Source organism: Protomyctophum bolini (assembly GCF_963924005.1).
Source record: "Protomyctophum bolini genome assembly, chromosome: 6".
Taxonomy (NCBI): Eukaryota; Metazoa; Chordata; class Actinopteri; order Myctophiformes; family Myctophidae; genus Protomyctophum; species Protomyctophum bolini.
The window spans coordinates 42,055,978-42,076,821 of record NC_137867.1 but is presented as its reverse complement, the minus strand read 5'-3'; the positions used below and the strand labels follow the sequence as shown (position 1 = coordinate 42,076,821).

At 42.2% G+C, this 20,844-nt stretch overlaps 2 protein-coding genes across 4 annotated transcripts in view; both read right to left on the bottom strand.

The window, feature by feature from the left end:
- Positions 1-230: 230 nt before the first annotated feature.
- On the bottom strand, positions 231-14,161 carry LOC308317712 (uncharacterized protein). Of its 2 annotated transcripts, XM_080766958.1 has the most exons (5): positions 9,977-10,179; positions 4,620-5,351; positions 4,147-4,302; positions 1,519-3,831; positions 231-1,139 (listed from the first exon to the last, which is right to left on the bottom strand). In XM_080766958.1, exons 2-5 carry the CDS (start codon positions 5,331-5,333, stop codon positions 909-911), a joined length of 3,414 nt encoding a protein of 1,137 aa, XP_080623084.1. In that variant the 5' UTR covers positions 5,334-5,351; positions 9,977-10,179; the 3' UTR covers positions 231-908. The 2 variants fall into 2 exon arrangements, with proteins under 2 accessions (XP_080623084.1, XP_080623085.1); XM_080766959.1 differs by lacking the exons at positions 231-1,139; positions 1,519-3,831; positions 4,147-4,302; positions 9,977-10,179 and adding exons at positions 11,685-13,033; positions 13,349-13,504; positions 13,809-14,161 and having other exon boundaries at positions 5,157-5,351.
- A 2,726-nt stretch (positions 14,162-16,887) lies between these two features.
- The window catches only part of idua (alpha-L-iduronidase), a 116,188-nt gene continuing 112,231 nt past the window's right edge, over positions 16,888-20,844 (bottom strand). For both annotated transcript variants that reach the window (XM_080766961.1, XM_080766960.1), the window contains one exon: positions 16,888-20,609. In XM_080766961.1, the coding sequence (XP_080623087.1) occupies positions 18,399-20,609 (2,211 nt within the window). In that variant the 3' untranslated portion in view covers positions 16,888-18,398. The remainder of the gene's footprint in view (positions 20,610-20,844) is intronic.

The window sequence follows — 20,844 nt, the reverse complement described above, 5'->3', positions numbered from 1 at the left end:
ACCATTTGTGTGGCCATGGTGAGGAGGCCCGGTACAAGTCAGTTACCATTTGTGGCCATGGTGAGGAGGCCCGGTACAAGTCAGTTACCATTTGTGTGGCCATGGTGAGGAGGCCCGGTACAAGTCAGTTACCATTTGTGGCCATGGTGAGGAAGCCCGGTACAAGTCAGTTACCATTTGTGGCCATGGTGAGGAGGCCCGGTACAAGTCAGTTACCATTTGTGGCCATGGTGAGGAGGCCCGGTACAAGTCAGTTACCATTTGTGGCCATGGTGAGGAGGCCCGGTACAAGTCAGTTACCATTTGTGGCCATGGTGAGGAGGCCTGGTACAAGTCAGTTACCATTTGTGTGGCCATGGTGAGGAGGCCCGGTACAAGTCTTGGTGAACACTTACTGTACACTCAATGCTGCTTCCCTGCTCACCACACCAGCAGCAGCAACCTGTATGCAAGATGGCAAGTACAATAAAGCAACAGAAAACATCGATGACAAGACAGGCTGACTGACTCAATGTCATTTGAGTTGCATGGCGATAAGATGGGAATCAAGTTGTAGTGCATCGTTGTAGCCAGCAGGTGGATGTGGATGAGGGTAAACCTGTCCAAGTAAGGCTCCAGTGTCAGCAGAGGGACTTCTCTGACTTTCTTTTTGTCCTTCCTCTGCCATTTTCATTAAAATGTCCCAGTAGCTACCCTCGATCAGTCCCATTAGGGAAAAACCAGGGCCACACAATCCGTTCCTCCTGAACTACTCTGCCGGGCCCGGGAGGCACCATTCTGGCGCGTGGAAGGACTAGGCTCTGTGGGTTGACTCCTGTCCGGGCCCCTCCTACGTCTCACCAGGTCCACTCATGCTCTCACCAGGTCCAGCCCCGGTGCGTTGCACCAGACTCCCAGAACCAGGCACTTTATTCAGGAATGGTGGATTCTCGAGCCGCAATGGTTCCGCAGGCTCCACATTGCCGTTGGTGGTGCCGCAGGCTCCGCTTGAGGCTTGAATAGAGGGGCTTCGCATGGATGCACCTTAGACGTTTAACTTTCCATATATTTTTCACATATATTGATGGCGGATTGATGGCGGATTGCTGTCCAGTTTGGCCTTCACTCAGTGACAGGTCTGATTTCACCACACCAGCAACCTGTATAAGAGATACAAGTAATAAAATAAAACCAACAGTGAGTCCAAACAGAAAACATCGATAACAAGACAGGCTGACTGACTCAGTGTCATTTGAGTTGCATGGCAATAAGATGGGAATCAAGTTACAGTATGATCACTTCCTCTGCGTCAACATGGTTGGTAAGATACGCAATGACATCTTGGTGAGCACGGGTTGCCTCCAGATAGCATATTATGGAGATACACTGTATAGCCAGCTAAAAGTTCTAATGACTAGAACGAAAATGTACATGCTGCCTTATAATGTCAAGGATAGAGTGAATGCATGAAATGAAAACATTAGATATAAATGACAAAAAATAAGTGGTAAATGCTAGTTAGAAAGACAATATGCTCACCTCTTTCGTCAGGTTTGCTTTTATTTCCTCTATTTCATTCTTTATTTCCTCCATGTGTGCTGCACGCAGCTGTGCACGCGGTTGCCAATTTTTCTTCTTCTTTAGCGAACATACTGAAATAGGATTATTATTGACGGCAGATTGCTGTCCAGTTTGGCCTTCAATTAGTGACAGGTCTGAGCTCGGATTTAGGATCATTAAAATGTCCTGTTCCTTTGCTGCTAGCCGCTTCTTTAGATACTCATAGTTGTGTTTAGTGTCAATGTTTGCTCGAGCTATCCACTGCCTAACCCTCTTCAGCTCAGCATGTAGCCAAGAGAAAGGACGCCCTTTTACTGAACGAAGAGCCTGTCTATAGACCGGTGCAATGTGGTCAATGTACCTGTCCTGTCCCTCAATCAGTGACGGGTCTGGATTTAGGATCATTAAAATGTCCTTTTCCTTTGCTGCTATCTGCTCTTGTAGCCACTTAGAGTTGGGTAGCCAATCACAGTCTGTTTGAGCTATCCACTTTCTAATATACTTCAGCTCCTTCATTATGTTAGGGAAACTTGTCCATTTTCTTACTGGACGAAGAACACGTCTATGCAATGCAGACATTGTAGCAATGTAGTCAGTGCAGTGCAGTGTAGTCAACTGCTGTCCTTGTAAGCCCTCAGTCTCAGTCAGTGACAGATTTGAGTTTAAGCAGGAATGTCCAGGTGCATCGTTGTAGCCAGCAGGTGGATGAAGTAAGGCTCCAGTGTCAGCAGAGGGACATACCGGAATAATTGAATTACACAAACCAGGGGGACAGGAGGACGAAGGTGGGTTGTCATTAGACACATCGTTCCAAGCTGCTGAGGACGGACCGTTACTAGTGTCTCTATGGTAGTCAGTGTACTCCGAGTGCTGGACAGTATTGATTATGTGAAGGTAACAAAGGTCTGACTGCCGTCGTCCAGTTTGGCCTTCACTCAATGACAGGTCTGAGTTCTGCTCTGTGGTATCTAGCTCCTTCTTCCCATTAGACAATTCTTGTCCATGTATTTGTTCTGCCGGTTGTTTTGTTTGTATTTTCATATCAGTGAGTTTTGTCTGACATTGAGGGTTGATGTGGAGGTTACGAGGTAATGGCCGCAGTCCACTTTGGCCCTCGATCAGTGACAGATCTGAGTTGAAGTGAGAATGTCCAGGTGCAGTGTTGCAACCAGCAGGCAGATATGGATGAGGGTAAACATGGCCATCCAAGGCTACAGTGTCAGCAGAGGGACATAAAAGAGTCATTGAATAATTGCAAAAAGCAGGGGGAAAGGAGGACGAAGGTGGTGGGATGTCATTGGACCCATAGTTCAAGGAAGCACAGTTGCTAGTGTCACTGTGGTAGGTACTGTACTCTGAGTGCCGGACTGAAGTGTATGATGGAATTGCAGAAGCAGCATTGGAATTGTACATTGCATCAGGATAGGTAACAAGATATTCTGGTTTCTCTAGATACTGATGGCGAGTAGTAGAGCCATCTCTGGAAACAATGATATTCTTATCTCCATCTCGTTCTCTCCCTCTCTCTCTGCTTCTCTGTCTAAAGTGTAGACCGTATTCAGAACATTGTGTTTGTTTCCTGCTATCCCTGGAGGTTTTGCTGGGGGAATGCTGATGATGGGAGGGACTAGAACTAGGCCTGTCAGACACTGAGGTTGATGAAGAGTAACGACTGTGATCACTTCGTACATGCTGAGGACTTCTTTTGCTCAGAGCTGTACCGTTCGACCTCAGTTCGGTTTCATTCTTCATACCATAGAGCCTCTTCTGTGTACGTTCTGCTAGTTTGCACATGTCATCTGCATCCATACTAAAACCAATCATCTTCAGAATGTTCTGGAGATCTCCCTGATGCTGCTCCAGTTTGGGTTTCTTCTCTTCCACCACTGGGGGAGACCTGGATCTACGACTAGAACCAAAATGGTGGTCGCCTCTATCATCACTCTGGGCAGATTTCTCCTCGAGCTGTAAGTTTATTTTACACCCCTCATTGGAAATGTGTTGATTGAGTAGTTCAGTCTTCCTCTCTTCACTGCGAGGCTGACAGTCTCGTTGGCTGTCACTCTCACACACACCTGACTTTTCCTTCACAACTGGGGTCTGACTACTATGCAGAAGACCCTGACCAGTAGGAGGATGCTCATTGTGATCAATGAGTATTTTATTCAGCATCTCAATGTCCACCCCTTTATTAAGTACACTGAGGAAACGCTGGAATCCATTGACAGTCGAGTTATTTTCCTCAACTGTTGTAGTAGGGCTCTGGCTTGGAGGTTGTGGTTTAACAGGGATCTGCCAAAGGGCACATGTAAGAAAACATCATTATCTGTTAAAGAGTGCAGCATGCATCAGGGAATTAAAACTTTGAGTGAGCTTCTCAGTACTACTCAGTACTTCACAAGCTTAGTAATTTCAACTATAGTTGAATACCATGGCTGAGTATATGCTCATGTTAATTTATGTTATGTTGGACAGGCGCTCCTAATAAAGTGGCTGGTGGTGAGTGTATTCATTATGAATACCGGTATATACGTGGAGGTAAGGAATTGTACAATAGTTAAGTGCTAGTTTGATAAGGCTGAACAAGTGTTCAACAAAGCTACAAACCTCCCCATGTGAATCCAATAAACCAGAATTACGGTGCCTGTTCATCAAAGCTTTCATTCTGAGTTTTAGAGGATGGTCATCTTTGTTCAAGGTCGACAAACTTGTCTTCTCCACAGGATTAGGTGGTGGAAGGTGGTCAGTTGGAGTGGAGAAGGCCTGAGCAGTTGGAAGGAATATAGTTTGTTACACCATCAGATGCACATATACGGACATCTACACCACTAGATAACGTACGCTGTGTAGGTCAAATATTAATTCAAAGAAATAGACAGATTATTTTGGCTATGGAGCCTTCATCAGGGTCAGAGCCGTAAAAACTGCATGATTAAATGTCACCAACTATGTGATAATATTTGCCTCTGAGATGTAGTGGAGTAGAAGTAAAAGTATTTAGGAATAAAAAATGCTGAAGTAAAGTCAAATTTAATACCTCAAAATTCAAAACTGAAGTATACTTGAGTAAATGTACTTACAGTAGTACAGTAGTCTCTCCACGCTTTCCTTCGCTGCACGATACCATCCACCCTCTCTTTCAGTGTTCTATTGCTGTACGCTGAACTTGAAGGCTGTTTGCTGCAGGAGAAACCTTCATCCTTTTCTCCTGTATTCATGAAGGGCAGAGTATTTCTCACAGAACTGTCCACTTTGCTAGAGAGATCCTCTTCCCGGTCTTCTTTAAACATCATCTGACATGGTGTCTTTGCTTTTAGGATGCTTTTTAAGGGTGGCTCTGTTGTTGTTGTCATCTGACATGGTGTCTTTGCTTTTAGGATGCTTTTTAAGGGTGGCCCTGTTGTTGTTTTCATAGCAATTGTAGTAGTTTTCTTGCAGAGTATTTGCTTCTCAATCTCTTTAAGTTCTCTCCTCTTCCTTGCCAACTCTTTATCTATCTCACTCAGTTCCTCTGGTTCGCTATCTGGGTCTGAAGATGTGACCATTTCTGGGTTAAGATTATTGGAATTCAGCCTGTATGACATATTATGCCTGTCGGATGAAGGTGTATGATGCTCCAAATCGTCATTAGTGCCCATCATGGTATGTGGTCGTTTGTTGTCTTTTACTGAATAATAACCACAACGTGGGACATTCATTCTCTGTATTTTCCCTGGAATCTCGTCTTGGTCTTGGATCAATGAAGGCATTTCCATTGTCTCTGGTGAGTGTAATTGCCAGTCTGTAGGATCCATCCAGTTTAGGGATTATTACTGCATAACAAAACAAGGGGAAAACATGGTTTAAAATCAGCAAACGTCCAACATAACACGTACACTTTTGACACCGTGAACCACTCCATACTGGTTAACAAGCTTAAAGCTATTGGTTTTGATAGCACATCAGTGAGCTGGATGCAATCCTACCTGGAGGGGAGAGAACAGATGGTGGAGGTGAACGGAACACTGTCCCCCCCCCCCCCTCCCAGTGAGCTGTGGCGTCCCTCAAGGAAGCATACTAGGGACTTTACTGTTCCTAATATATGTTAACGACATGACATCAGCTTGTGACTGCAACTTGTTCCTGTTCGCAGACGACTCAGCACTGCTGGTCTCAGACAGGAACAAACTGCAGGTTGAAAAGACCCTCAGCTCTGAACTCGGTAGAATCTGCACCTGGCTCGCTGATAACAAACTATCCTTACACCTGGGAAAAACTGAATCCATTCTCTTCGGATCAAATAGTAATCTCAGCAAGGCAGATGGCTTCTTGGTTAGAGTGGGTGACAACATTATCACACGAAAAGATGAAATGACCTACCTAGGTTCCATCCTGGAGGCCAATCTTTCCGGTGATAAAATGGCCACCAACGTAATCAAAAAAGTAAATCAAAGAACAAGATTCCTTTACAGGATCTCCTCACTGGTCAACAAAAACACCTTGAAGATCTTAACCGGAGCCCTCGTACAAGGATTCTTTGACTATGCATCCACCTCTTGGTACCACAGCACCTCAAAGGCCCTTAAAACAAGGCTCCAGACCTCCCAAAACAAACTGGGCAGGCTCCTACTTGGCCTCACCCCCCGAACCCACCTCACCCCTGCCCACTTTGACAGGCTGGGATGGCTTAGGGTCGACGACAGAGTACAGCATCTTGCAATGGGTCTGGTCCACAAGATTCGATACACCACTAAGATACCCATGTACCTGTCTACCTGTCCACACCCACAACACCAGAGGGAGTGCAACAAACCATGTACAACCCAGATTCGGCACAAACAAGGGACTAAATTATTTTCACTCCTATGCCACCAAAATGTGGAACGCCCTACCAACAGTCATTAAGACATGTGAATCCCTTGACTCCTTCAAAACCGCTCTCAAAGGGCACCTACGGATGGCTGCAATTCGAAACTGGCCTCTGTAAAATCTGAATCCCCCCCCCCCCCTTTCCCCTCACTGTATATGTATCTTTTCCCCTTTTTCTTCCTATATGATGAATTCCTGTTCTGTTCTTTAACTACATAGAAGTGTCTATTTGTATGTCTCTAAATGTTTTGATGAATTAAACAATGTGGACCCTGTTGTAAACAAGTGTAACGCTTAATTGGGTCGTCCACTGACAGTTAACAGTCTTTGTATTGAGTCTGTGCTTGAAATGTACTGTAATTCTACAAACTGTTAATACATATTTCAATCAATCAATCAAAAAACACAAAAAAAAAACTACAACAATGTTAAAATAAGCTAAATCTGTTAATTGATCCTTTTTTAACTTTGAGAGAAATAACCCCAACTTGGTACCACAACACCTTCGATAAACTACCAAGATACGCATGGCCATGGTCTGTCTAATGTCAACGAAGTTGATGGATATAAAAATATAATCCATCTTTTAATGACGATAGCTTTGAAAGGACTGTATAATTAAGAAAACATTGTAAATATCTATAACTTCAATAGCTCAGCAGGGAGACCAATTAAATACCGTGCTGTATTTACCTTAAAATGAGTGAATAGCCCTTTAAATGACCATCACTGTACCAAAAATAGAAACATACCTTAAAAAATGATTTGGAGGCAGATGAAATAAAGTTCGGAGAGAGTTTAAGGTTTAACCATTATTTTAGTAGGTATAAAGTCAACTTACATAGAGAATGTGCTACATGGTTCAGATAATAGTATTTACATCAATATAATTTAGAATAATCAATTGTTGATTCCAAAAGAACCCGAAGCTGAACTGAACTTCCGAACTGAACTCCGGACCTGAACCCCTCTTCACAGTATTTGTTCCAGGCTAAATACTGCAGATCACGTCAGATTTGTTGATATAATGTTCATTGGCTGTAGATGTTTCATGTCCGCAATGTCAGATGACAAAACCAGTGTTGGCGCTCTTTCATTAGTGCAGCGCCTAGATGATGAGGATGGCGTAGCGACGCAGAGTTCATCTTCCTTGGTTCAGTCATTGATGCCCATTGAAGCCTGGAGAGCGCCTAGGCAGGCGTTGCCAGGCAACCTGTAGATAACTTTCCCTGCACTGTACTTTCGGCAGAGAAAGAACACTCCCTGACTCAGTGAGCAGCTATCTCACTCGGCCAAGGTCATATGCATGTAGACTCCAACCATAATAGACACTTCATTATTGCACGTTTGTGGCTGGTGGCAGACAACATGGAGACTGAATAAGGAGTCAACAAGATATTAAATGGGACAGATGAAAACATATTTTGGCCATAAACCTGAATGACATGACATTTAGGATGATTAGGAACAACGCTGTATAAACAGGCCGTAGGCTAAGAGTAAAACGATGATCTGGAGCTAGCCCAAATTTTTTGATTCTCGTAGAGGTTTTTTTCGATTCTGACGAATCTCTCTACGAGAGTCAAAACGCTAACTCCGCCCCTAATGTCGAAGAAGCAAACTGATGCCTTTAAATCACTCTTACCTTGTACAAATGCAAAATCTAAGCTGCTTTTCATGTTGCCCCACTTGTTTGTGAGCTCTGCGGAAGCATATTAAACTCTGTCAATGCTTATTTTTCAATAAAAAAGGTATTTTAGCCATCTTGCTTTTCTCTCCATTGTAAATGCGCAAGAGAACCCTGGCCGCTAGGGTCGCGGGCAATATTCTGTTGCGCCGTTTACCGCATTTACAATTCTGTTGCGCCGTTTACCGTATTTACAATGGAGAGAAAAGCAAGATGGCTGCGGGTGAAAGAAATACTCAGAAACAGAGTTGACTATAAAACGTTTTTTATTGAAAAATAAGCATTGACAGAGTTTAATATGCTTCCGCAGAGCTCACAAACAAGTGGGGCAACATGAAAAGCAGCTTAGATTTTGCATTTGTACAAGGTAAGAGTGATTTAAAGGCATCAGTTTGCTTCTTCGACATTAGGGGCGGAGTTAGCGTTTTGACTCTCGTAGAGAGATTCGTCAGAATCGAAAAAAACCTCTACGAGAATCAAAAAATTTGGGCTAATCTGGAGCATAAGGTGACAATATGAATGATCCGGCCTGGGTCAAAGTTCAGGAGAATATGAGACATTGACCACTGGACATTAGTTTGTAAACAGATAAGACCCATTTTATCTTGTTGACTCCTTATTCAGTCTCCATGTTGTCTGCCACCAGCCACAAACGTGCAATAATGAAGTGTCTATTATGGTTGGAGTCTACATGCATATGACCTTGGCCGAGTGAGATAGCTGCTCACTGAGTCAGGGAGCGTTCTTTCTCTGCCGAAAGTACAGTGCAGGGAAAGTTATCTACAGGTTGCCTGGCAACGCCTGCCTAGGCGCTCTCCAGGCTTCAATGGGCATCAATGACTGAACCAAGGAAGATGAACTCTGCGTCGCTACGCCATCCTCATCATCTAGGCGTTGCACTAATGAAAGAGCGCCAACACTGGTTTTGTCATCTGACATTGCGGACATGAAACATCTACAGCCAATGAACATTAGATCAACAAATCTGACGTGATCTGCAGTATTTAGCCTGGAACAAATACTGTGAAGAGGGGTTCAGGTCCGGAGTTCAGTTCGGAAGTTCAGTTCAGCTTCGGGTTCTTTTGGAATCAACAATTGATTATTCTAAATTATATTGATGTAAATACTATTATCTGAACCATGTAGCACATTCTCTATGTAAGTTGACTTTATACCTACTAAAATAATGGTTAAACCTTAAACTCTCTCCGAACTTTATTTCATCTGCCTCCAAATCATTTTTTAAGGTATGTTTCTATTTTTGGTACAGTGATGGTCATTTAAAGGGCTATTCACTCATTTTAAGGTAAATACAGCACGGTATTTAATTGGTCTCCCTGCTGAGCTATTGAAGTTATAGATATTTACAATGTTTTCTTAATTATACAGTCCTTTCCAAGCTATCGTCATTAAAAGATGGATTATATTTTTATATCCATCAGAAGTCAACACCCACAACACCAGAGGGAGTTCAACAAACTATGTGCAACCCAGATTCGGCACCAACAAGGGAAATTCATTTCGCTCCTATGCCACCAAAATGTGGAACGCCCTACCAACAGTCATTAAGACATGCGAATCCTTTGACTCCTTCAAAACCGCTCTCAAAGGGCACCTACTCTGAATCCCCCACAGGCCCACACCCTTTTTGCCTCTATGATTTCCTGTTTTGGGCTATATATATTAGTGTATATTTGTATGTCTCTAAATGTTTTTGATGAATTGAAAACGGTGGGCCCTATTGTAATGGTGTCGTCCACTCACAGTTAAGTTTTTGTATTGAGTTAATTGTGCTTGAAAAGTACTGTAATTCTGCAAACTGTTAATAAATACTTCAATCAATCAAAACGTATCCCCATTTATTGTACACTTTCCTATAGTTAAATAATAAACACAACTCACAGCTCCTCTGAGTGAGTCCTCTTCCGTGTCTGTCTCCAACGAAACATCAATCTGTCGTTGCTATAGTGTCAAACGGTGACATTTAGCGGTTACATATACGCTGAAAGCCTGGGTATCGAGGCTAGTGCTACATATACGCTTCCACGGTGCTTGTAAAAACGATTAATTTTAATGACCACGTCGTTGACCATGCACATACAAATATTAACAAGAGGAAGAGAATGCTAAAAGCTTAACCAAACATGCAAACATGGCTATGGTGTTCAAACTGCAAATACCGCCACCATGTGGACGGGAGTTACATTTGTTGGTAAAAAATAAAACACTTTTCTCACTCTCACACAAACTCGCACACGCACACGCACACGCACACACACACACACGCACACACACACACACACACACACACACACACACACACACACACACACACACACACACACACAGTGAAGTGGCAATATGACAATGTTATTAAAGTAAGTAAAGTCATGGTTTTGGCATTAAAATGACAGTATTCGTCCTACCAACCAACCATAAAAAATACTCATTATGCAGAATGCCCCATTTCACAATAAGTTGAAATGAATCACATTATTGTATTGACATTCGTATGTGTTCATTACTTTAATCATTCAACTGTATTACATTTGAAAAGCAATAACCACAGGCTAGCCTGACACTGAGTCTGAATTTTTATTTCGTTTCACTTCATATTTTTTAAATGGTAGCGATTCAGGTCTGGAGCCAGGCTAATAGGCTAGTACAAGTTGTACAACTAGCAAAAAAAACATGACAATTCACGAGGTACAAAAAGAAATATAACAAAGACATACACTTAAATCAACAAAACAGCCCTTAATGAAGTAATACAACTTAAAATATACCATCTGCCCTATTGGCCTGAATATAAGACTGGGGTCATATTATAATCTAGACTGTTTGACATTCAATGTTCTTTTTTCACAAATGAGTCTTGAAAAATGGAGGTAGTCTTATAATCAGTGCTTATAGGGACAATACGGTATATCATACTGGATCTGCCTGAATCTGCCCACCACGGGAGACACACCAAAAATAGTGACTAGGGGACACGGAGGCCCCGGAAAGCTAAAAGAATGGAGTATTTCAAGAAACGACAAATACACGCTACCATTTATTGCTGCAGAAAAGTAAATCGCGAAAAGAGAAAACTTCTTCTAAAATATTCTAAACATACAAGGGGAAGGAAAACCTGTTATTCGTCACATCAACTTTTACATAATGTTTTTGTCCAGTGTCTACACTGTTAAGATTTTGAAATGTGAAATAGGAGAGCTGCACTGTCTTAAGATATGGGTCTGGAGGCAAATTTATTCATTTTATTCAGGTATATCAGAAAGAATGAAACTTGAACACAATAATCTTTCTCAATTGCAGATTTAAAGTGTATTGCTAAGCTTTTTATCAGACACTGGTTCAGACTCAGGGCATTATAAACCTTTGAAAAACAATTAAACGCAATATTATTGTGTTATATTATATACAGTATATACACTTGTACAGAACTAGTTACCTTTGGAAAAAAGTAATATTACTGAAGGTAACTAGTTACTTAAGTTACTTGGTGTTCGGATATATGATCATTAAAATGTACTGTTTCTTTTCTTCTAGCTGCTTCTGTAGCCACTCAGGGTCACATTTTGCTTTAGTTATACTATTTCTAACATACCTTAGACAGTTCTGTAGTGACTTGAGATCACGCCCTATTCCTACTGGAAGAAGAGCACGTCTATAGCACTCTGGAATGTTGTCAGTGTACTCTACTTCCAACTGCTTTCCTTGTATGCTGCTCGCCTTGCTCGGCATTTCTTTTAGTCCTTCCTTTTGTCCTGGCATTTTCTTTTCTTCCGTTTGGAATGTTGCTTTGGTGACCATATTGACGGTGGATTGCTGTCCAGTTTGGCCTTCACTCAGTGACAAGTCTGAGTTCTGCTCTAATCTCTTCAAAATGTACTGTTCCTTTGCTGCTAGCTGCTTCCGTAGCCAATCAGAGTTGCGTGGGTACGATTTTACTTCGATCTCAGTTTCCTTTCTAACATACTTCAGCTGCTCCTTTAGCCAAGAGAAAGGACGCCTTTTTCCTACTGGAAGTCCAGCGGTATAGGACTGTGGAATGTAGTCTCTGCACTCTGAGTCTCCTTCCAACTGATTGCTTCTCTGACTTTCTATTTGTCCTAACTTTTGTTCACATGCAGCATCAGGATAGGTAACAAGATATTCTGGGTTCTCTAGATACTGATGGCGACCAGTAGAGCCATCTCTGGAAGCAATTATATTGTTGTCTCCATCTCTCCTTTGCTCTCTACTTCCGCTCTCTCTGCTTCTCTGTCTAAAATGTAGACCGTATTCAGAGATTTGTGTTTGTTCTCCGCTATCCCTGGAGGTTTTGCTGGGGGAATGCTGATGACGGGAGGGACTAGAACTCGGCCTGTCCGACCTCAGTTTGGTTTCATTCTCTATCCCATAGAGCCTCTTCTGTGTACGTTCTTCTAGTTTGCACATGTCATCTGCATCCATACTAAAACCAATTGTCTTCAGAATGTTCTGGAGGTCTTCCTGATGCTGCTCCAGTTTGGGTTTCTTCTCTTCCACCACTGGGGGAGACCTGGATCTACAACTAGAGCCAAAATGGCGGTCGCCTCCGTCGTCACTCTGGGCAGATTTCTCCTCACGCTGGATGTTTCTTTTACATGCCTCGTTGGTATGTTGATTGAGCAGTTCAGTTGTCCTCTCTGCACTGCCAGACCGACGGTCCCTCTGCCCAGCTCCACATTGTAATCGTTGGCTGTCACTCTCGCGCACACATGACTTTTCCTTCACAACTGGGGTCTGACTATGCAGAAGACCCTGACCAGTAGGAGGATGCTCATCGTCATCAATGACTATTCTATTCAGCATCTCAATGTCCACCCCTTTATTAAGTACACTGAGGAAACGCTGGAATCCATTGACAGTCGAGTTCGTTTCCTCAACTGTGGTAGTAGGGCTCTGGCTGGGAGGTTGTGGTTTAACAGGGATCTGCCAAAGGGCACATGTAAGAAAACATAATTATCTGTTAAAGAGTGCAGCATGCATCAGGGAATTAAAACTTTGAGTGAGCTTCTCAGTACTTCAAAAGCTTACTAATGTATTCTACATTTTCAAGAAATTGCTAGACATTATAGTTGCATGCCATGGCTGAGTATGTTAATTTATGTTATGTTGGACAGGTGCTCCTAATAAAGTGGCTGGTGGTGAGTGTATTTAATTCTGAATATATGCGTGGAAGTCAGTAGTACAATAGTTAAGTGCTAATTTGATAAGGCTGAACAAGTGTTCAACAAAGCTACAAACCTCCCCATGTGAATCCAATAAACCAGCATTACGGTGCCTGTTCATCAAAGCTTTCACTCTGAGTTTTAGAGGATGGTCATCTTTGTTCAAGGTTGACAAACTTGTCTTCTCCACAGGATTAGGTGGTGGAAGGTGGTCAGTTGGAGTGGAGAAGGCCTGAGCAGTTGGAAGGAAAATAGTTTGTTACACCATCAGATGCACAAATACGGACATCTACACCACTAGATAACGTATGCTGTGTCGGTCAAATATTAATAAAAAATATAAATAGCCACAGATTCCTCACAGAGGACGGGGGGCAGACGTTAGTCCGATTTTTTGTAATAATCAAAATCTACAAAGTAACTATAGTAACTGCAGTAAATAAATACATATTAGGAATCGGAAATACTGAGGTAAAGTTCAATTTAATACCTCAAAATTGTACTTTAAGTACTGTAGTACTAGTAAATGTACTTACAGTAGTTATTTTCCACGCTTTCCTTCTTCGCTGCACAATACCATCCACCCTCTCTTTCAGTGGTCCATTGCTGTAGGCTGAAGGCTGTTTGCTGCAGGAGAAACCTACATCCTTTTCTCCTGTATTCATAAAGTGCAGAGTATTTCTCACAGAACTGTCCACTTTGCTAGAGAGATCCTCTTCCCTCTTCCCTGTCGGCCTAGTTGTTTTCATAGCAATAGTAGTTTTCTTGCAGAGTATTTGCTTCTGAATCTGTTTAAGTTCTCTCATCTTCCTTGCCAACTCTGTATCGATCTCACTCAGTTCCTCTGGTTCACTATCTGGGTCTGAAGATGTGACCATTTCTGGGTTAAGATTATTGGAATTCAGCCTGTATGACATATTATGCCTATCGGATGAAGGTGTATGATCCAAATCGTCATTAGTGCCTATCATGGTATGTGGTCGTTTGTTGTCTTTCACTGAATAATAACCACAACGTGGGACATTCATTCTCTGTATTTTCCCTGGAATCAGTCCTAGTCTCTGGTGCCAGTCCATGGTTTAGTCTGTTCCAGACAGCTCAGGGATTATTACTGCATAACAAAACAAGGGGAAAACGTGAGGTTTAATCAGCAATTTCGTCCAACATAACAATTAAACAACACAAAAAGAACGACGCTGTTAAAATAAACTAAATCTGTTAATTGATCCTTTTCTTAACTTTGGGAGAAATAAACCCAACTTGAGCCCTAGCTATTTGTACACTTTCCTAGAGTTCTGATGAATTGAAAATGGTGGACCCATCACACAAGTGTAATGCTTTACCAGTCTGTCGTCCACAATCGTATTGAGTTGTGCTTTCTTTCGTTTGAAATGTACCCATTCTATCTGCATACTGTTAATAAAATAATAATACCAGTAATTCAATCAATCAAATAATAAACAACTCACAGCTCCTCTTCGTATGTCTCCACCGAAACATCAACGTCACCGTTTGACAAGTGTCAAACGGTGACATTTAGCGGTTGCAGGCAAATATATACGCAGACGCTTCCACGGTGCTTGTAAAATGAACTATGAATTATTACCACATTGAACATGAACATAAAGTTTGACAAGAGAAAGGGAATGGTAAAAGCTTAGCCATTAGCGCCATAGATATATTTACTGTCTCTATGGTTATAGGACCGTATACGGAGTACAGACAAGACTGCAAATACGACGCCACCATGTGGACGGAGTCAAATTTGTTTTGAAAAAAACACTCAAAACACACACACACACACACACACACACACACACACACACACACACACACACACGTAGGGTGACCAGATCCAAACTGCTCATTTGAGGGACAGAAGTATTGCTTATGTGGGACAAGTGGGATGGGGGGACCCCGTCCCCCCCATCCCACTTGTCCCACACAAGTGATACTGGAGTACCGGGTTAGCAACTTACTATAGGCCTACTTGAGTTGCTATTAAATGCCTTGATGTCATATTCGACCATAGGCCTATTGGCTATCATTTATAAACTCCTCTGGTGTCTCACAATTTGTTTTAAAAGCATGCTTTATTTTTTATTTGTATGCTATTTTAACAGGCTTAAAAACACATCTTGCAGGAAGAGACAACAAGAGAGCTTTACAACAGAAGGCTAACTATTAGGGGACTAACTATTAGGGCATTTGAACACTGATGCAATTGCCTGTCATCAGTCACAATGTGGGACAGGGTCTCAATCTGTGGGACACCTGAACAGTCTTGGAAATGAGGGACTGTCCCACGCAAAGAGGGACATCTGGTCACACTACACACATGTCCTACCAAACACCATATTCTTACTTTAATTGAACTGTATTACATTTGAAAAGCATTAAGGCAGGCTAGTAGCCTGACACTAGAGTCTGAATTTTCATTTTGTTTCACTTCAGATTCTTTTTAATGGTAGCGATCAGGTCTGGAGCCAGGCTAACCTAAGACATAACATAAGACATAATAAAGTGACATGTCTCATTTCCAGTCCTCAGCTCATAGTCATACAAACTATTAAAAGAAACATGACAATTCACACAAGGTAGGCCTACAAAATAAATTCTAACAAAGACATCATTCACTTAAAGGACCACTTCACTAGCCTGGTTAATAAACCAGACCGAATTTTATCATGATTATTAGTGAGGACCTATTATATGAAGATAGGTTGAAAAGTGGTGAAGTGGTCCTTTAAGTTACTCAATAAAAGTCAACCAAACAGCCCTTAATGAAGTCATACAATTCAGGGGTATTCAACTGGCGGCTGCGTAGCGCCCTTGTGGCCCTTGGAACAATAAATTGGGAAATGGTCTGACAAGTAGGTCTACATCTATTCTAAGGTAGCATCTCTGCTGTCGGGACGAAACCACAACTCCAAAATTATCATGTTTCAGGAAATGAGGAAAATTAAGAAAACCTTATATTTTGAAAACAAAGCAATACTGTCTCATCAAAGCTGGTGGTGTGACTTTATATAATGTCAATTACTAGCATGAGAGGGGGAGAGGTGGTGGAGTTAGTTGCTAGCAGACAGTTTGAAGGTCCAATGGAGTTAAGGTTTTGTCTAAAGTGTTTTTTACTACTTTCCATTGGTTCAATATTCCAAAACCTCAAAAATGAAGTTGGTTTCCTTCCGAACGATATACTTGTATAGACATATCACCCTGTGCACAAAATACAAATGTATTACGTACATTGGTGGTTTTACACAAAATGCATTTTGAGGACCCACAAATGTCCACACTGTGCGGCCCTCCACACACAATCATTACAGTTGTGGCCCCCGGCCTAATCTATTCTACATGATCATACTGGATCTGCCTAGTCACCAAAAATAGTGACTAGGGGACACACAGAGGTACCGGAAAGCCAAAAACAACTGCAGAGTATTTTTTTTAAACTACAAATGAACAAACACACACAGACAGGACCTACGGCATGCTGCGGAAAAGTAAATAGCCAAAAGAAAAAACATATCTTCTAAACATACATGGGCCACATCAACTTTCACATGTTTCTGTCCAGTGTCTACACCAGAGGTGCCCAAAATTAAAAATGACCAGCTCAACAAAGTCTACCCACCTAAGACAAATGCACTTGAAATGTTAAATAGAGGGGGAGAAATGGAATAGGCAGGGGTTTTTACTTTAGTATTTAATTCGTAATGCTACCGTTTGTTAATCAATCAAGTCAAGTCACCTTAATTCAAGTTGCAGATGCCAAAAATAGTTTATTTAAATTAAATATTCTTTAGGGGCATGTCAGAGGCATGTCATGTGATCTTATCTACCTTTGTACAATGTTAAGATTTTGAAATATGAAATAGGAGAGCTACACTGCCAATCAGTCTTAATATGGGCCTGGAGACAAATTAGTATTCTGGTGTAATTAATAAAGAATAAAACTTGCACACAATATTTCTCAATTGCAAATTTAATGTGTATTGCTAAGCTTTTTATCAGACACCGGTTCAGACTCAGAGCATTAGAAATCTTTGAAACACAATATTTACATTTACATACAGTATAATATACAGTATATATTATATACAGTATATACACATACAGAACTAGTTACCTTTGGAAAAAAGTTAATTGTGTAATATTACTCAAAATGTGAAAATATACGTACTTACTTTACTAGTCATGGAAAAAAGAAATATTACCGAAGGTAACTAGTTACTTAACCCATTTAGACCCGAGGACAATTCTACAAATGTCATGAGTTTTCTAGGTTTCTATGCGAGTTGTTCTCATGTCAAGGACCCCTGGAATTATCTATATTTGACCACGGACCCCCATCTCAAAATATGTTGTTCCAGGGACCCCCCCCCCCCCAGAAGCAAATACTTGAGTAAAAAACGTTCGCTCTGAAAGAATATATATTCTAAGAATTACACCACATTGTCACGATTTTTCAAAAATAGCAGATCTACAAGCTCGAAGTGCTGTTCTAGCTGATCTGCTATTTTTAAATAGATAAAGTATAACATAATGCTTAAAACACCAAAAAGGGTTGTTCGGATATATGATCATTAAAATGTCCTTGCCCTCTTCCGCTGCGTTGTCTTATCTGAGTTCGTGGGAGGGTTTGATCAGACTTGCAAGATATGGGGGAGCCATACCCTTGGTTGCTTTGAATGCCAGCATCAGAGTTTTGTATTCTGTGCGGGCAGCGACCGGGAGCCAATGAAGGAAGCGGAGAAGGGGGAGACATGTGAGAATTTTGGCTTGTTGAAGACCAAGGGAGCTGTGGCATTTTGGCCAGGCCAGTAAGGAGGGAGTTCCAATAGTCTTGAAAATACTGTTTTGAAAAAACTGATGTAGTGTTGTCTGGATTAGTAGCACCAAAGAGCCGACTACCCTCCCCCCGAACCTCAAATGACGTCACATTGTAGGCTCTACAGAGCCGAACCGACTTTTATTCGGCTCTAAAATAGGAGTATGAATCGTCCCCAAGTCTACTTCCAACTGCTGTCCTTGTATGCTTCTCTGACATTCTTTTTGTCCTTACTTTTGTTCCGCTTTGGTGACAGTATTGATGGCGGATTTCTGTCCAGTTTGGCCTTCACTTAGTGACAGGTCTGCGTTCTTAGGACCTTTAAAATGTACTGTTCCTTTGCTGCTAGCTGCTTCCGTAGCCACTCAGAGTTTCGCCTACGGTTACACCTTGCTTGGATCTCAGTTTGATTTCTAACATACTTCAGCTGCTCCTTTAGCCAAGAGAAAGGACTCACTTTTCCTACTGGAATAGGGCCACCATAAGTCCACCATAAGTCAGTCCACCAGTTCACAGTTTTTTGGTTATTTACTGCCAGCTTAGCCCAACCACTCACCCTCACTGGTGTGCACCCTTTCCAGTTTTGTCTACCAGTGCACTCCGAGTCTCCTTCCAACTGCTGTCCTTCTATGCTTCTCTGACTTTCTTTTTGTCCTTCCTTTTGTTCCACTTTGGTGACAGTATTGACGTCGGATTTCTGTCCAGTTTGGCCGTCTGCGTTCGGATTCAGGATCATTAAAATGTACTGTTCCTTTGCTGCTACCTCCTTCCGTAGCCACTCAGGAAGCCATGCAGAATTGTGTTTACTGAGGTCACAGCTTTTTAGAGCTATTCTAACATGACTCAGCTCATTTTTTAGCAAAGGAAAACCAAGCTCTATTCCTACTGGAAGAAGACAACGGATAATGTCTACTTTCAACAGCAGTTTTTCAACGCTTATCGAACTTTCTTTTTGTCCTTCATTTTGTTCTGCCATTTTCTTTTCTTCCATTTGGAATTCTGCTTTGGTGCCCGTATTGACGGCAGATTGCTGTCCAGTTTGTCCTTCACTCAATATGTGAGAGCTCTGCTCTAGTCTATACTGTAGCTGCTTCTGTAGCCACTGAGAGTTGAGTTGAGGGTTACACTTTGCTTCGGTCTCAGTTTGCCTTCTAACATACTTCAGATGCTCATTTAGCCAAGAGAAAGGACTCTGACTTTCTATTTGTCCTTCCTTTTGTTCTGCTTTGGTGACAGTATTGACGGCAGATTGCTGTCCAGTTTGGCCTTCACTCAGTGACAGGTTTGAGTTACTTGGTGTTCGCTCCACTCCTGCTTGCTTTTCTCCTGTGAATTGATCAGAGGGAAACCGGTAAACTGTTTTGTTTACCGGATGAGGGTAAACATGGCCATCCAAGGCTCCAGTGTCAGCAGAGGAACATAAAGGAGTCATTGAATCATTACAAAAAGCAGGGGGATAGGAGGACGAAGAAGGTGGGATGTCACTGGACCCATAGTTCAAAGAAGCACAGTTGCTAGTATCACTGTGGTAGGCACTGTACTCTGAGTGCCGGACTGAAGTGTATGATGGAATTGCAGAAGTAGCATCGGGATTCATTGGTATTGCACATGCAGCATCAGGATAGGTAACAAGATATTCTGTGTTCTCTAAATACTGATGGCGACCAGTAGAGCCATCTCTGGAAGCAATGATATTCTTGTCTCCATCTCGTTCTCTCTCTCTGCTTCTCTGTCTAAAGTGTAGGTATTCAGAACATTGTGTTTGTTCCCTGCTATCCCTGGAGGTTTTGCTGGGGGAATGCTGATGACGGGAGGGACTAGAACTAGGCCTGTCAGACACTGAGGTTGATGAAGAGGAACGACGGTGATCACTTCGTACATGCTGAGGACTTCTTTTGCTCAGAGCTGTCGCGTCCGACCTCAGTTCGGTTTCATTCTTCATACCATAGAGCCTCTTCTGTGTACGTTCTGCTAGTTTGCACATGTCATCTGCATCCATACTAAAACCAATTGTCTTCAGAATGTTCTGGAGATCTCCCTGATGCTGCTCCAGTTTGGGTTTCTTCACCTCCACCACTGGGGGAGACCTGGATCTACGACTAGAGCCAAAATGGCGTTTGCCTCCATCGTCACTTTGGGCGGATTTCTCCTCACGCTGGATGTTTCTTTTACATGCCTCGTTGGAAGTATGTTGATTGAGCAGTTCAGTCGTCCTCTCTGCACTGCCAGACCGACTGTGCCTCTGCCCAGCTCCACATTGTAATCGTTGGCTGTCACTCTCGCGCACACATGACTTTTCCTTCACAACTGGGGTCTGACTATGCAGAAGACCCTGACCAGTAGGAGGATGCTCATCGTCATCAATGACTATTCTATTCAGCATCTCAATGTCCACCCCTTGATTAAGTACACTGAGGAAACGCTGGAATCCTTTGACAGTCGAGTTATTTTCCTCAACTGTGGTAGTAGGGCTCTGGCTGGGAGGTTGTGGTTTAACAGGGATCTGCCAAAGGACACATGTAAGATAACATCATTATCTGTTAAAAGGATCCCTAGCTAATAAGACAAATATGCCTCAAAACATTATACTTGCCCTCTACAACTAAAATAAAAACACCTTAAATATTGTATTCTTTTCATAAATAGAGAATCTTTCACTCAATAGGAGCTGCTCCTGTCGCAAGTTGATGATGTCATATGTCCATGTGGTCTAGCCCTATGGAATGTATAGAGTGCAT

Coding starts and splice junctions, on each gene's coding strand:
- LOC308317712 (XM_080766958.1), bottom strand. CDS start 5,333: ATGGATCCTACAGACTGGCAATTACACTCACCAGAGACAATGGAAATG. Junction 4,303..4,619: donor GGAGAGACTACTGTACTACT/GTAAGTACATTT, acceptor CCAACTGCTCAG/GCCTTCTCCACTCCAACTGA. Junction 3,832..4,146: donor TATTGGATTCACATGGGGAG/GTTTGTAGCTTT, acceptor GCCCTTTGGCAG/ATCCCTGTTAAACCACAACC.